This window comes from Delphinus delphis, chromosome X (assembly GCF_949987515.2).
Source record: "Delphinus delphis chromosome X, mDelDel1.2, whole genome shotgun sequence".
Classification (NCBI taxonomy): Eukaryota; Metazoa; Chordata; class Mammalia; order Artiodactyla; family Delphinidae; genus Delphinus; species Delphinus delphis.
This window is the reverse complement of record NC_082704.1, coordinates 1,704,835-1,720,575: the sequence shown is the minus strand read 5'-3', so window position 1 is coordinate 1,720,575 and position 15,741 is coordinate 1,704,835. Positions and strand designations below refer to the sequence as shown.

General features: G+C 48.5%; 2 protein-coding genes across 2 annotated transcripts in view; both read left to right on the top strand.

The window, feature by feature from the left end:
* LOC132418601 (paraneoplastic antigen Ma6E-like) overlaps positions 1-15,741 on the top strand; it is a 302,944-nt gene that overhangs the window by 89,809 nt on the left and 197,394 nt on the right. The window lies entirely within an intron of this gene.
* On the top strand, positions 7,062-10,244 carry ZNF275 (zinc finger protein 275). The gene is made up of 3 exons (XM_060002152.1): positions 7,062-7,094; positions 8,001-8,085; positions 8,390-10,244. The coding sequence occupies exon 3, from the start codon at positions 8,419-8,421 to the stop codon at positions 9,544-9,546; it is 1,128 nt and encodes a 375-aa protein (XP_059858135.1). The 5' UTR covers positions 7,062-7,094; positions 8,001-8,085; positions 8,390-8,418; the 3' UTR covers positions 9,547-10,244.

The following is a 15,741-nucleotide window of genomic DNA, read 5'->3' as shown; positions in this document are numbered from 1 at the left end:
TGGCCACTTGTGCCATGGAATTAGTCTAACACTGATCTTTCAGGCTCAGAAGTGAGCTTTCCTAGTAGCGAGACATCCTAAGGAGGGGTCCCGAGCTCAAAGGTGACCAGAATACACCTAATTATTCACTATTTTTTTGTGACAACTGTTGGCTTTTGTCTCCACTGGGTTCAGCTGTTAACTTCTGTTCTTTCAAGTCAAAGTGAAATGATTGGTTTGGTTCTCAATGTTTCTGATTCAATATGGAAAATTGGATTTAAATAAGTTGGTTAAAATTTACATTGCCATCTAAAGCACATTTCAGGAACATTTGTTCACTCACGTGAACTCTCATGTTTTAGGAAGCATGATTTTTCAGAAATGTGTCTGTGAAGCAGCTGCAGTGTCTGTGGCACTTGGCTAGGTCCAGAGTGGAATCCGCAGTCAGCTTTGATAGGGCCTTCACTCTCTGGGAGCATATAGTCGTTAGACTCTATACTTCAGATCCCACTTAAAGAAGGAAGATGATATTTGTATTAAGAGGCAGAGATTTGTTTTCCCGTAGTCTTTCTACCGGTTGGGTGAAGAAGTGCGCTTACAAGGTTTGGGGCATGCTTTTCCATGGTGAGTGCAAGTGCCTCACATTAAAGGTCAGGCTCACCCTCTGTATCCATCGGGTGCACTACAGTGGTTTTCATATTGTGCCTGGAATTGCTTTGTCCACTTTTGGAAGGCAGTAGACACCTGTATGTGTCGCTTTTGTCACAGAGTGCAGTTTCTTTTCCAGATTAGTTCCACCATTTTAAAGTGGAGCAGTTGGGCAATCCGGCTTCTGAATTATCAGATTGTTTTCAGGATTGATGATGATTTTGCTTTTAACTGCAGTGGGATTAATGTGTATTATCTTTTTTAATGATCTTCCTTTGCGTCTCATAAAGCTTTTACCCGATATACCTTGTTCATTGTGCAGAGTTTAGCTTCCTTTTGTGAAAGCAGGGCTCACTTTTTCCCTCCCGTTTTTATGAGCACCTTCGAAATGTTCTCTGTGTGTCCATGGGTTCTGTCGCTGTGGGTAGTGATCTGAAGTGCACTTGGGTTAAGTCCCCTGGGCAAGCCTGGTACAGGAAGAGCCAGTCCTGTTGCTACACAGGAATTAAAGGATAATTAACAGTTCACTTGGGGGTTGCGGCTCCAGGACTTCGACAGTTAATCATGCCAATCAAGTGAAAACACTTTGGTGGGATCCGCTCAATTAAATGGGAACACTTTGGGAGGACCTGCTCAATTAAACATGGGTGGCTTGGAAAAACTGTGAGAGAGAGAGAGAATGACATGTGTATCTATTGCGCAGGGAGGGTCTGTGATGGCATGTTCATGGGAGGATTTAAAGCCAGTCCCCTAAACCCATACGCACCATTAGGCTTCAAGGACACTCAGTGGCTGCCTGGCCTTTGGATAAGGCCTGGTGTTAGATATTACCTGGTGGCATATTACTTCTCTCTTTTCTGGTGTGGTTTGAAATGTCTCAAATCTTGGGAGCTAGACCTTAGGCAAGTTGGTTCACCTCTCAGATCCGTGTCTTCCTTCTCTGTCAAATGGAGGCGGGAATGACTGTAGGTGGCGATAGTTACATTACGTGAAGGGAGAAGCGCAGTGCCAAACACACAGTAGGTGCTCCGTTAATGGAAGTTTGATGCATTTAACACGCCCCTCCCCCCACAGTTTCTCACATGCCCACTGAGTGTTAGGAGCTGCTGCAGATGCTGGGGATTCGGGGGTGACCAAGAAAGAGAAGGGCCCTGTCCTGTCACAGGTGACATTTCCCCCAGGGAGAATCAGGTAAAAACAAGCAATTTCGGAGGATACGTTTTAGGTAGTGAAAAGTGTTATAAGTAAACCGTGATGGGGCTGCAGAGTGAAGTCATTTGGAGGAGGTGACACTTGAATGAGGCCCGAGTTCTTCGCAGGAGCCACCTGAGGCAGGTTCAGAGGCCCTCAGGGGTATTGCCTTGGCATGTTTCTGACTGGACGAAGTCCGAGGGTCTGGAAGGAATGACTGAGACGTGGGGTGCAGACATGGGTCTGGTGGGCTCAGCCAGGGACTTGGAGGGCGTTAAGGCCTTGGGTCTCTGGCCTGAGGGTGGTGAGATGAGGCTTGTAACAGACCATCTTCCTCAGGAGGTGAAGGTGAAATGTTCTCCTCTCCATTCTACTCGGCAACAAAACCTCTATGTCAATTGGAAGCGAAGTTTTTAGAATGAATTGTATAAGTACTCTATGACCATTTCATTTTGTATTGGAAGCCAAAGTCAAACCAGACATCAAATGTATAACAGGAAGAATCCAACTGCTCCGAGGGTGCCCTGCCTGGGTGACAGTGGGGTACAGAGGGCTTGGCTGCTGGGCACCTGGGGCTGCCCTCACACACTGGGGAGCACCTGTGCTGCCAGCTACTTAAAGATGGAAGTAGAGTTTCCGTGGACACTGGGGCCAAAGAAGGCCTTCTGCTCACACCTGTCATGGTTCTGATAGCTTGGGGGGATGATCCCAGGAAGTGACAACCTCATGGACCTGCCTCTAAGCTTTCTAGGACTGCCCACATATTCCTGCCAGCCCTGGTCCTCTGTGCCTGCCTTGCCTGTGTGGGCACCTCGGGATGTTGCCCAGCTTCAGGGGCAGTTCCCTGTTGTCTCCTTGGCATTAGCCCTGTCCTCTCACATGCTGAGCGTCTTTCTTATCCAGAGTCAACTGAAATCTTTTAAAATTGTTGTTCCTTTCTGATTGCCAAAGAAATGCAGTTTGGTTACTAAAAATTCATTACAGAAACAGAAAGCAGAAGACCTTTCTAGACCTGGACTCTACCCCAGGGTGGTGCACACTGCAGTCTCGATGTGCTCATTCACTGTGAGTCACTCTCAGTTTATTCCTTTTTTCTCCTAAAACATAAATATATACCGTTCTCTTCCCTTCTCCTACCCTCTTTGGATTTTTTTAATAAACAGTTACTGTCTGTGTATAATCTTCTTTGAAGGAGGATTCAAATTTTTGTAATCTGCTGTGTGTCATTCTGCATTGGCCACCTGTTGATTTTTTTTTTCATTTTCATTTACTTTTTAAATGTTTTCTGTTTTTTTTCTTGTCTCTTACCACCAATTGATTTTATACTTAAGCTCTCCAGTCTTCTTCCTGCTCTGAGTTGTAGGATTCTTCAGAAAGGTCTCCCTCATGTTTTTATGACGTTGGGGTTATTGAGACTCTTCCTGTTGGTTATAGTATATTGTTTTCCATCCTTTTACTTTTAACCTATCTCTGTCTTTACATTTAAACTCTTTATATTTAAAGTTTCTTGTTGACAGCATACAGTTGAGTCTCATTTTTTTTTTAAAAAAAATACAATCTGATGATCTCTGCCTATTAACTGGTGTGTTTAGTCCATTTATATTTAATTTAACTATCCATATGGTTGTGTTTAAATTTGCCTCTTGGTATTTATTTCCATTTGCCCCATATGTTCTTTTTCCTTTGTGTTTTTTACCTTTCTTCTTTTGGATTAGTTTTTAGAACTGTATTTTATCTCCACTACTGGCATGCATCAGAGTCTTGGAGGGCTTTGTAAAGCACACAGTTGTACATTTTATTTCTACATATGTTATAAACCCTGCACTACCTTATTATTTTTGCTTTAAATGTTCAGTTATCTCTTAAAGATTTAAAAATGAGAGGAGGTAAAGGTGTTTATATTTCTGCACATATTTACATTCTTGATGTTCTTCATTCCTTTGTGATCCAAGTTTCCATCTGGTATCATTTCCCTTCACCTGAAGAACTTTCTTTAATATATCTTGTAGTACAGGTCTGCTGGTAACAGATTCTTTCAGCTTTTCTCTGTCTAAAAAAGTTTTTATTTTGCCTTTATTTTTGAAGGATACTTTCCCTGAATATAGAAGTCTCGGTTGACATGTTTTTTTTTTTTTTCCTTTAGCACTTTAAAAATGTCATTCAGTTGTTTTCTGGCTTGCACATTTTCTCATAAGAAGTTAGCAGCTATTCTTATCTTTGCTTCTCTGTATACAACATCTTTTTTTCCCTCTGGCTGCTTTAAGATTTTCTCTTTATCACTAGTTTTCAGCAATATGATTATGATGTGTCTTAGTGTACATGTGTGGGGTTGTTGGGTTTTTTTTTTTCATTTTGTTTGTTTGTTTAGACTTGCTAGGGGGTAATTGGGCTTCTTGGATCTAGGTTTCATCAAATTTAGAAAACAATACATTTTAACCATTATTTCTTCAATAATACTTTTATCTCCCTCCTCTTTTCCCTCATCTTCTCAGATTCCAGTTACATATGCGTTAGACCACTTTCTGTTATCCTCAAGTCACTGAGACTCTGTTTTTTAAATATGTTTTTCTTTCTGATCTAAATTTGGGATAATTTCTATTGCTGTGTCTTCAAATTTTCTAATTTTTTAGGGAGGAGAGGGCTGTGTCTAATCTGCTGTTAATCACATCCAATGAAATTTTCATTTTAAATATTACAGTTTTTACCTCAGTAAGTCCCATTTGGTTCTTGTTTATATCATCCATTTCATTTATTATGTTCCTGTTTTTCTTTAAATACTTATACATTGTTAAACTAGCTGTTATCCTTGCCTGTGAGTTCCGTCAGTGATCATTTCTGAGTGTTTCTATTGACATTATTTTCCTTTCCATGAGTCACATTTTCCTGCTTCTTGACATTTACTTAATTTTTTATTGGATGTTGAACATTGTAGAGATTATGTTGTTGAGTGTCTGGATTTTGTTGTTTCACTGTGAAAATTGTTGGACTTTGTTTTGGGAGGTAGTTATTTGTGGAATAGTTTCATCCCTTCAAGGCCTACTTTCAAGTTTTTCTAGAGCAGATCCAGGGTGGCTGTGGCTCCAGGGAATAGATCAGTCCTACTACTAAGGTATGGCCCCTCTGATTCTCTACTGACTACCCCACGTGATCACTGAGGACTCCCTGCTCTGGTTGGTTAGACCCTGAACATCTCCCTACCTTTGTGTGTCCTAGGAATTGTTGAACTTACAGCTTCCTGGTCATTCTTTTCCTAGTCTTTGGGAGTTTCACTCTATGCATGCATGGCTTAGTAGTTAAGAAAGACTAAAGGGGAGCCTTGGACAGATTTTTTGGAGCTCTTTTTTTCTGTATGGCTCCCTCCTTTCTGGAACTCTCTTCTGCCTCAGCTTCCCTGAACGCTGGTCTGTGTTGATGATAAAGCCACCAAGCTCTGCTTGGGTTCCCCTTCCCTATACTCTCAATCTGCAAATTGCCTCCAGGAAGAGATCTGGGCCACTGATAAAGCTCCCCTCATTTGTTTCTCTTCTCTCCAGGATCATGATCCTGTGCTGCCTGCTGTCCAATATCTAAACACTGTTGTTTCACATCTATTTTGTCCAGTTTTCTACTTATTTATGGCACGACATTAAATCTGTTCCTTGTTACTCCATCATGGCCAGAAATGGAAGTCTCTGTCCAACCCTTTTAATATAACATCTAATTTTATGTAAAAGTATTTCTGGAGTATCTGGGTTCTGTACTCCTTGAGCTAGTGTAAAAATGCTTCCTTTTCATATAACTGTGAGCCGAATTGACCTGACCTCAGAATAGGAACTGTGTTCCTGTTTCTGTGAACTCACTGAAGTGGGAGGCCTGCGCTGCATGCACGCCTGTGGTGGGATCCAAAAGACAGCGGCAACTTACACATGTGGTTCAGATCCTTTTTTTAGCAACTTAGTCTTTGAAGATCTTTTGTTTTTTTTGGAGGTGTCTTTTTCCAGGTATTTTGTTCAACTTTTCATTTTGTCAAATATATCACAGAAACATTCTTGTCTGCAAGCTGTCACCTGGTGAACTGTTTCGGTGGGGTGGAGTGTGGCCTTTAGACGGCCTTACTGCTAGTCAGGAAGCCCTGACTCCTGCTCTGTTATGTCTCTTCCCTCCAGTAGCCCAGTCTGGTTTTTTGTTGCCCCTACCAAGGTGAGAAGGATCTCTCACTTCCTAGTTATTTCTTCTGATGTTCTTTTGGGGATGCTTCCTTCCTGTGCAGTGTGAGCATTGAACTCTACAAGGCCTACTGCTAGGAGGCCTGTGGCCGACCTGTCTCTGAGAGCCAGTCTCCCTGCCACTGGCTCTTGGTCTGAGTTTGTCTTCTCCTGCCTGTGCCTGGGCTAACATTCATTTGTCTTGTGTGGGTTCCCTCTGGCCTGCCTGTATCAGTTCTCTGCCAGCCCACTTTCCCCACTGTTTGGGATGCATTTTGTTAGGTATATCCGTGCTCTGGCTTGTCATTCAGCCTCTGTGCAAGAGGAGACTCAAGAAAATTTAAAACAGGGGAAAAGGAAATCACCAGTCTCATCCCACGGGACCCAGAGGCAGGGCTGCTGTCACTCACGGCTCTTTTCACTTTCCTTAGCTCTGCCTGCCCCACAGGGTCTTGCCCTTCCACAAGATGGATTCCTGGGAAAGCAAGTCCTGGCAGGCCCCCTTGGGGTGCTGGAGGCCCAGGTGAGCTGTGCTTCCTTCAGTCTGGCTTGGGAATCTGTCACTGCTCCCTGATTCTGGCCTTGGACTCTGCCTCTTGCCCCAGCATGACACACAGCAGGGCCTGAACCCCCCTGCTGCCTTCCCTCCCTCTCTCTGCTTCTCTCCCGGGAGTCTGCCAAGGAATGGTTGCCTGCTGGGCTTGTAATTCCCATCGTACTGATGGGGGAGCTGCGTTTCAATCCAGGAAAGCGATTGAACTGAAGTCCCTTGGGAGGACAGTGGGAGCCAGGGCCACGGCCCAGGTCTCTTGGTACGTGGTCAGGTTCTCTTTCTAGCACTTCTTGAGGCTTGTAGTTACATTTCCATGTTAGCAATGCACGCTCACTTCAGACTCTCACCTCTCATCCCTGGGGTTAGTGGTGCTGCCCTTGCCTCATTCTAGAGTGGATGGAAGGACAGATTATCCCTGGGAATTCTTTCAGGATCCGGTGACATTTGGTGACGTGGCACAGTACCTCCTCAAAGGGAGTGGCTGAGGCTAGATCCTGAGCAGAGGACACCGGCATATTGAAGGAATGTGACCTCTGTGGGTAAGGATGCCCCCAGCCCTTCCACAAGCTTTGCCACCAGCTTCACGGTCCTACGAAGCTGGGAGTAGGATAAGGGGCACCTGGCATAGCGTTCCACAAGCTCACCTTCCAGGGGCTTATGCTCCTTGGGAATGGGCTGTGAGGAGATACAGAGGGTCTGCTACACCCGACATCTCAAAGTAGCGGGTGTCCCTCCCCACTCCTAATGGCATGGAAAGAAGCCCCCTCAGTCTTTCATTGGGAAAGAAATTAGAACAAACTAGCCACTAGCATTAAATACTTATTTTACATCTTTATTGGAGTATAATTGCTTTACAATGGTGTGTTAGTTTCTGCTTTATAACAAAGTGAATCAGCTATACATATACATATGTTCCCATATCTCTTCCCTCTTGCATCTCCCTCCCTCCCACCCTTCCTATGCCACCTAATTAAATACTTTTTTAACCCACAAGTTATATAAATTTCATGGCGACTTTACCGTAGTTTACCGTTGAGAGAGGTTGACGTAGCAAGCTCCTTTGCACCATCAGGGGCTGCACGTGGGGAGGTGGGGAGGCTTCTTCGGAGGAGAGACTGCCAGGGGTCAGCTTTGACAGTTATGGAAGAACCCCAAGTTCAGTGTGCAGACCTTGAGGAGGGCGGATGGGGGAGAGGGAGGATCAGCTCCTCAGGAAGACAAACTGGCACCCAGATGGGCCCAGAGCGCGCTTCATCCACAGCCCCTGGAAGGAGCCGACTGTTGGGAAAGGCATTTTAAATGGAGGAATGACTTGCCTAAGGGAACAGCCAACCCAGCCTTTGGGGATTGAAAGGCTCTCCCCTTCAAAGGCCCTGAGCCATTCCTCCTCGATCCTGATGTCATCTCTGGCTGCTGCCGTAGCTTGTTTCCTTTTCCGCAAGCAGGAGTTCCTGTTCTGAATCCTGACTTGGTCTCTCACCTGGTGCAAGTCAGACCCATCCCCTCGCGTGGACCGAGCTGAGCATTCAGGTGAGTAAAAAAGAAACCTGAAGAAATGTCAGGGCATCATTGGGGAGGCCCAGGTGAGCCCTTGGGGTGGGAGTGGCGGGCCTCCCCCTCAATCACCTTGACAGGGAGCCCAGCAATCGGGCCCTTATGCCCCTTCCATCTCCCGCGCTGGTTTCCAGCTGGGCGGGGAGCCGCCATCCCGCCCCAGTGGCCCCAGGCCCGGTGCTCGGCGGCTGTCTCAGGAGGAAAGTGATTGTTGACAGAGGAGAGTAACCTCCTTCCTTCCGCCTCGGCAGAGTGCAGTGTCTTGTGGTTTTCATTTCAGAAAGCATCTGGGTGACCCAGCCGCCGAGGATGGGTGAAGTCGCCCAGTCACAGGAGATGGCGTCCACGAGCTCCCCGACGGCCAGCGAGCACAGCCCTGAGGTCAAACAGAACGGGGACTCTGAGGGGAGGGGAGGGAGCCCCCAGAATCTGCCTGTAGAACATCATTTTGCGTGTAAAGAGTGTGGGGATGCCTTTCGGCTTAAGGTCCTCCTCGTGCAGCACCAGCGAATTCACAGTGAGGAAAAGGGCTGGGAGTGCGGCGATTGCGGGCAGGCTTTTCGCGGGGTGTCTGAGTTCAACGAGCACCGGAAGAGCCACGTGGCGGCAGAGCCCCGGCCGGGCCCCAGCCGGGCCCTTGACGAGGCCGTGGAGAAGAGGGAGCAAATGGAGAGGGAGGCGAAGCCCTTCGAGTGTGAAGAATGTGGGAAAAGGTTCAAGAAGAACGCGGGCCTCAGTCAGCATCTGCGCGTCCACAGCCGCGAGAAGCCCTTTGACTGCGAGGAATGCGGCCGCTCCTTCAAAGTCAACACCCACCTCTTTCGCCATCAGAAGCTGCACACTTCGGAGAAACCCTTTGCCTGCAAGACGTGTGGCAGGGATTTCCTGGATCGCCAGGAGTTTCTCAAGCACCAGCGGATGCACACCGGCCACCTGCCCTTCGACTGCGACGACTGCGGCAAGTCCTTCCGAGGGGTCAACGGCCTGGCCGAGCACCAGCGCATCCACAGCGGGGCCAAGCCCTACGGCTGCCCCCACTGCGGCAAGCTCTTCCGGAGGAGCTCAGAGCTCACCAAGCATCGGCGGATCCACACGGGCGAGAAGCCGTACGAGTGCAGCCAGTGCGGGAAGGCCTTCCGGCAGAGCTCCAGCCTCCTGGAGCACCAGCGCATCCACACCGGGGAGCGGCCCTACGCGTGTGGCGACTGCGGCAAGGCCTTCCGGGGGCCCTCCGACCTCATCAAACACCGGCGCATCCACAGCGGACTGAAACCCTACGAGTGCGACAAGTGCGGGAAGGCCTTCCGCCGGAGCTCCGGCCTGAGTCGCCATCGGAGGACCCACAGCGGGGCAAGACGCTGCGAGTGCAGCGAGTGTGGCCGCGTGTTCAAGAGGCGGTCCGCGCTGCAGAAGCATCAACCGACCCACCGCGAGTAGGGAAGGCCCGCGGCCCCGTGGCCGGCAGCGGATCCCCTCGGGGCCCGGGGCCCTAGAGGGGGAGGGCAGGGTCAAAGGAGATGAACAGTTTTGTAGCGCTTATATATTTTCTCTTCAGAAAGGTTGAAACCAATTTATACTGCCACCAGCAATTTATAAGTGTTTGTGTTTCCCATCTTGCCTATCGAGAGTAGCTTCTACCATTTTGATTGAGTTTTGGCTGGTTCAGCTGGAATCGAGTACCTTCAAGGTATTTAAATGCACAGGCCTTGAATTGGAGAACGAGAGAAGAGAAACCCGGACGTGGGGGTGGAGCTCAGGATGCTTGGTCCTCTCCTGCAAGCTCCCCCTTCAAGGAAACTGAGACCCAGAGCTATTCAATGATGGTGTCCACAGAATGTGATCCCGACTTTCCCCAACAGAAGATCGATCGCCCCAAACTTTTTTGGCCTACTTGAATTTATAAATTTTTAGGGTTGTAAATAGAATAATCAAATGTCTTATAATATTTAATTTATTAATTTAGTTCTACATACATATTGTAAATCACATATTATATAGAATAATATATTAATTTAGAAAAGATTCCTTTTCTCCCTAGCTCCACTCCATGAGATCTTTTTATCCTAATTCCTCGTATGCATTTCTAACCTCACCGTCTTCACCAACCTCAGAGGCCCTTTGGAGTCATCATTTTCAAAGCACACATCCAATGACTTCCATCCATCCGAACTATGTGCCACGTAGCACTGTGACAATCCCTGCACAAGGGTCTCACTAGAAAGCGCCTCCCAAGCCATAAGTACAGGTTCATGTAACATTAGAATGATGGTTGTCGTTTTCTAATTTATTCTGTAGCTGTACAATGCAACCACTTAAGGTTTTCCTTTTTTTTAATGACCTTTAAAAGGCTTTTTTAAAGCATCGAAGACTTGTCCTTGTGAGGTCATACTCTTAAGAAGAAGTACTGAATCTGAGTTAAATTTCTTTTGTGTCCTTTTTTCTTAAACCAATTCAATCTGGTGACTCCCAGGCATATCCAATACTAGCGTCGAATGGGGTTTGTTTCAGGCTAATGGGTCTTGTCCTCAAGCAGCACTGTTTTGTTCAAAATCAGGTAGTTGAGAGAGCATCCCCGTAATAACAGGGACGTCGCAAGGACTCAAGTGTAAGGTGACGCCTTCCCTTCGGGAACGATAGCCTCGCATATGGGGCCTAGATGGTACTTCTCCAATCCTCCGTTTCCACCTCTGTAAAATGGGGATGATCACAGGACTACCTCCTAAGGTTATCGCAACGACTGCGACGCCGTGCCTGGCGTGGAGGTTCACACTCAGTGAAGTCATCTGCCGTCATCACCATGGTTATTGCTGTTCTGTGACTCATTAGTACCCAAACTGAGGATGGACCCAGGCCTCCTGACTCCTAGTCTCATCTTCTTTCTCTCACGTGATGACTTAAAATACTGTTTCCGTTTTCGTGCATGCAGAGTACGTTCATCTCCTTTGACCAGTTACCAAGTTACCTTTGGATATATTGACTTTATACAGCAGTTCTTTCTGTATCGATTGTGATGATCTCTTTTCCAGTTTTATTGCTTTGCTCTTTGTAGCAGTTTTATTACATTTTTGTTGTGCAAGCTTTTGATTTTTACGTATCCAAACATTCACTGTCGTCAGTTAAGTCTTAACTTCCATTGCTTCAGTAGTTAGAGATGATGACATTTTCTTCTAGAATTTGAATTACAAACGAAAAGTTGAAAACCCTGCCCCACCAAAAGGTGGATGCTCCAGGTGGGCAGGCTGGATGGAAATGGGCCGGAGACACAGGCTCACTCCTCATCCAAGATGCAGACTCTGCATGTCTGTGGGCGGTACTTGACTATCCAACCTGGCCACTCAGGCACTCGAGAGGAATTTCCATCTCGGATTGGCCAGAACACTCTGACTGTTCCTCGGTATAGCCCTAACCTTCAGCAGCAGGGCTGGGCCTCACCTAGATCAACGGGGCGGTCCGAACTTGGTCTTGCCAGCTCCCGGGAGCCTTGGCCATGCTGAGCGTGGACTCAGTGCCTGAGCAGCAGATCCACCCGAGAGACATCTAAAACACAAGAAGACTTACCCGACTGACACCGTCGCGTGGATGGCATCCTCCTAGCGAGTGATTCTGGAACTAGAAAGAGGTCGGTTTAGTGGCTTCTGCTTTTCGCAACTAGGGGGAAATTCACCCATGTGTTCTGACGTCACCTCTTGCAGCCACACCTAAGAGGGGCGACAGAGCAAAGGCTGGGAGACGAACCGTGCCCCACTGATGGCCACACCAGGCCTGGGCTGTGACTTGTAACAAACAGCCTTGCCCAGGAGGGGCAGTACAACAAGGGTTTGGAGGGCAACGATGCCCTTCTGACGACGGCCCACGTGGCATAAAAGTAGAAGTTGGTCATCCTGGGGCTGGCCTGTCACTTTCAGCAGCAAGGGCTGGCCAGGAACCTGGCTCCTCCAGTGGCCCGCAGAGCCCACAGATAGAAGCTGGCCTCACCGGGGCTGTAGTGTGACTTCCCAGCAGCTGTGCCTGGGGTAGAGGCTGGGAAGCAGGGTCCCACAGTGACCCTTGTGACCTTAGCCAGAAGGTACTCTGGAATGGCCCCCAGGCCACGCCAGTGGCTCTCTGTGACGTCTCCATCCTGACCCCCGGGCTGGAGAGAAGCTGACAGCACTTGTTGCGTAGTGATTCTTTCTGCTCTGGGGGCCTCAGTTCTTGCAGTAGTTGTGAATCTGTGTGTGAAATCACTACTTCCTTCTCTCATGAGTTTTCTCTTTTCAAGCTGTTATGACGTATTTGCTACAACTGTTATTTGGTAAGGAATGTTGGCGTCCACGGTGGGGCAAGTCTGGCACCTTAACCTGGAAGTACCTTGCCATGTCTTGCCCGGGTTTTATGAAGGATCCAGATGCAGTATTAACTCAGAACTTAGCGTCGCCGTCACCGCTGTACTTGTCCCCAGCTAGGGCATGGCATCTTGGCATCCCGTCATGCCCTCCTTTCCTTTGTTCCACTCTTGGTTCTATGATTTTCTCTTGAACAGGCCGTCTGCCAGAGTGAACACGTCTTTTCCGTCACTCTGTTTGCAGGTGAAGTCCGTGCTCTCTCTGTGGCTTTAATGTGTGTCCTGTAGTTGCACCGAGTTCAAGTGTTTGCCTCTGGTCCCTGGGGGGTGGATTTCCTTGGACTCTCTAGGTCTACTGCTACGTCAGATGCAAAACGTGATCAGACTTGCTGTCGTGTGTGCTTGTCTATGCATTTGTGTATCTACCTCATTTCATTTTTCTTTCTAATCACATGTATTCCTTTTGCAAGGCAAATGGAGAGCAGGTGGGTTATACAGAATGCTGGCTCTCCTTCGAAATAGGCCCTTTTCTTACATTCTGAAAGAAACCCTCCATTGCTTTTATTAAAGTTTTGAACACTTGCTGAAATTTTCAAAAGAAAGTAACCGTTTACCACTTGTGCTGCTTAATAAGATTAACCGTGTGGATTAGTTGTGTCATACCCATTAGTTGTGTCATTCCAGACTGAGCCCCACCGGTTACGGTGGGCGTCAGTCTCTCTCGCGTGGGGCTGCATTCCACGTGCCTGGGGCTCCAGCCCCATTGTGCGCCATGTGGCCCCCACCCCGTCTAGGCCACATTAATTCAACCAGAACTGAGCACCTGACTCAAAGGCAGCAACCGGTCCACAGCGCTGGAGACATGGACCAGACCTTTCAGGTTCTCCAACTGTGAAGTACAAACAAGGAAACAGAAGTTTCTAGTTGGTGCTGGAAGAAAGAGGGAGCCACCTGGGATTTAGAGGAGTTGCCCCCATGGGCAGCACCAGCTTGAAGATCTGTGGGCTCCGGCTGGGCACCCCCAGAGCAGCCTCAACCCCAGCACCGCAAGGGAGGCCTGACTGGGTTACCTTCTGGGATCTCTGGCAACTGCCCTCACCGGTCCACTTGTGTCCCTGCCATAGACTCCCTTGACCTAGGCCAGCTTGAGTGGGTCTCTGCTTTTTGCAGTCTGTCAAGAGCAATTGCATTGTCCCATGTGGCTGCTTCCTGAGAAGAATAACACGGCTCGCTTTCCTCATGTCCTACCTGGCCCTCGTTCCTGGCCCAAGGCCCACCTGACTGTCGTAAACACCTGTTTTAAACGTGGTACTGTATTCTGTTTGCTAGGGTGGGTGCAAATCTATGCCTCCTAGTCTCTGAGTTTGACCAATGCTTTTCTGTCTGGGCACTGTTCCTGTACTGACCCCATGTTTGCCCCAGGAAATGAGTTTAAGTCACCACCCACCCTGTTCTTTATTTTGGAAGTGTCTCGCTACTCGTAGCAAACCCGTCAGATTGGGGAATTGATGACTTCTGTATGACTAGTATCCTTACGTTGTGTAGTTCTCATTGCATCAGTTGGGTGTTTATTTTCAAGAGTAGAAATGGTCTCTTTAAACAAAAATGGCCTTCAGCACTACTTGCAGATGTGAGGACAGCTGTGTCCTGCCCCAGCTTGTATTTCGGTTGTTGGCACTATTTCTCATTCCTCCCCAGTCCCCTTAACTTGTCTGTGTTATGGCACTTACTATAACCAGCTTTGCACTAGAGCTTCTCCCTCCCACCCTCCCCGGCCCATTAGATTGTGAGCTCTTAGAAGACAGGGTGACCCTTCATGTCTGATTCCCCTTCCAGATCCAGCACAGTGCCTTGCATCGAGTAGACTTCAATAAATGTATGTTCAATGGCATTGGTCTTCCTTGACTTATTTCGTCAAAGCTTGCTTTATCAGTTCTCCCCTTCCTCTTTTCTCCACGCTCTGGAGTTCCGCCCCTGCCTTGCCCCCCCGCCAGCCCCTGCAACTGCCTGCTGGATGCCTAGAGGGGAAAGCAGGTGCCCTGAGAGAGAAGGCTGGTTTTCCTGGAAGTTTAAGCTCTCCCTTGGCGGAAGGGCCTGTCATTCAGCCAGTTGCTTCCCTCCACTCCAGCTGGAGCTCTCCCCTGGGTCTGAATTCCAAGTGGAAGCAGAAAACCGGCTTGACCCTGAGCTTCTCCCCTAGGAATCAGGAATGGGGTGACAGAAGTGGCTTCTGGGACTTGAGAATTGGCCAGCCTCTCTGGGCTGCGTGGGAGTGGGGAGGTCAGTCTTCTTGGTGGCCAGTGGCTGGCCTTCTCTGTAGTGTCCATAGCCTCAGAAAAGGCAGGTGACAAGGACAGGCTGCTGGCTTCCTGACCCTCCCAGATGCAAACAAACAGAGATCGGCCATGGAGTCAGCTGCCCCATCCTGGAAGGCCAAGTGTAAAGTGGGCTCCAGGAAGTGCTTGGGTTGGGCCCTTCTGGGCCACGATGTGCTCCAACAAGAGGAAGCCACATCTTGGAAAGGTGCATGACTCCACCCACCAACCCAGTCTCCCTGGAGGCGCCCAGGCAAGGCCTATGTCATCTTTCCCCCATGGTCCCGTCCTCACCACGCTGTCAATTATTCTTCTACCCAAATGCAGGTTCTAGCAGGTGGCGTGATGCCGCCCTGCCCCACGCGCAGCCCAGTTTGGAAAGAACCATGCGTTTGCTTTGCCGGTTTCATGATGCGCTTGCTACTAAGAGTTTCACCGAGTTCTCCTTAAAACATGTGCAAGCTCTGTTCTGGCAAACTTCCCTCTGTAAAAGTCAAGGCCACAGGTCCACTTGAATAGCTAATAATGGGCCCAGGGGAGGGGGGACAGCCTGGGGCTTTTCTCTTGGGGCCTTGTGGACCTCCAGGGCTTCTCTCAACACCACCCTCCTCTGAGCGCCCCCAGAAGTCTTTTGCTTACCTGAGAGTTCACAGTCCCCAGACCCCCCACCTCATGGGCCAGCGTCTGAGCCTCCCTCATTGCTAAGGAGGCTCCCACCCACGGCCCTGTGCCCCAGCCCACTTCTGCCCAGCTCACAGACCACCTGGGAGGGGCCACAGTCCATTCAGGCTGCTATAACAAACATACCATACACTGGGTAGCTTTTAAACAACATATTTATTGCTCACAGTTCTGGAGAATGGGAAGTCCAAGATCGTGGTGCTGGCAGAGCTGGTATCCAGCGAGGACCTGCTTCCTGATTCATAGATGGCTGTCATTTAGCTGTGTCCTCCTGTGGTGGAAAGGGTGGGGGAGCTTTCTGCGGTCTCTTTT

Coding starts and splice junctions, on each gene's coding strand:
- ZNF275 (XM_060002152.1), top strand. CDS start 8,419: ATGGGTGAAGTCGCCCAGTCACAGGAGATGGCGTCCACGAGCTCCCCG.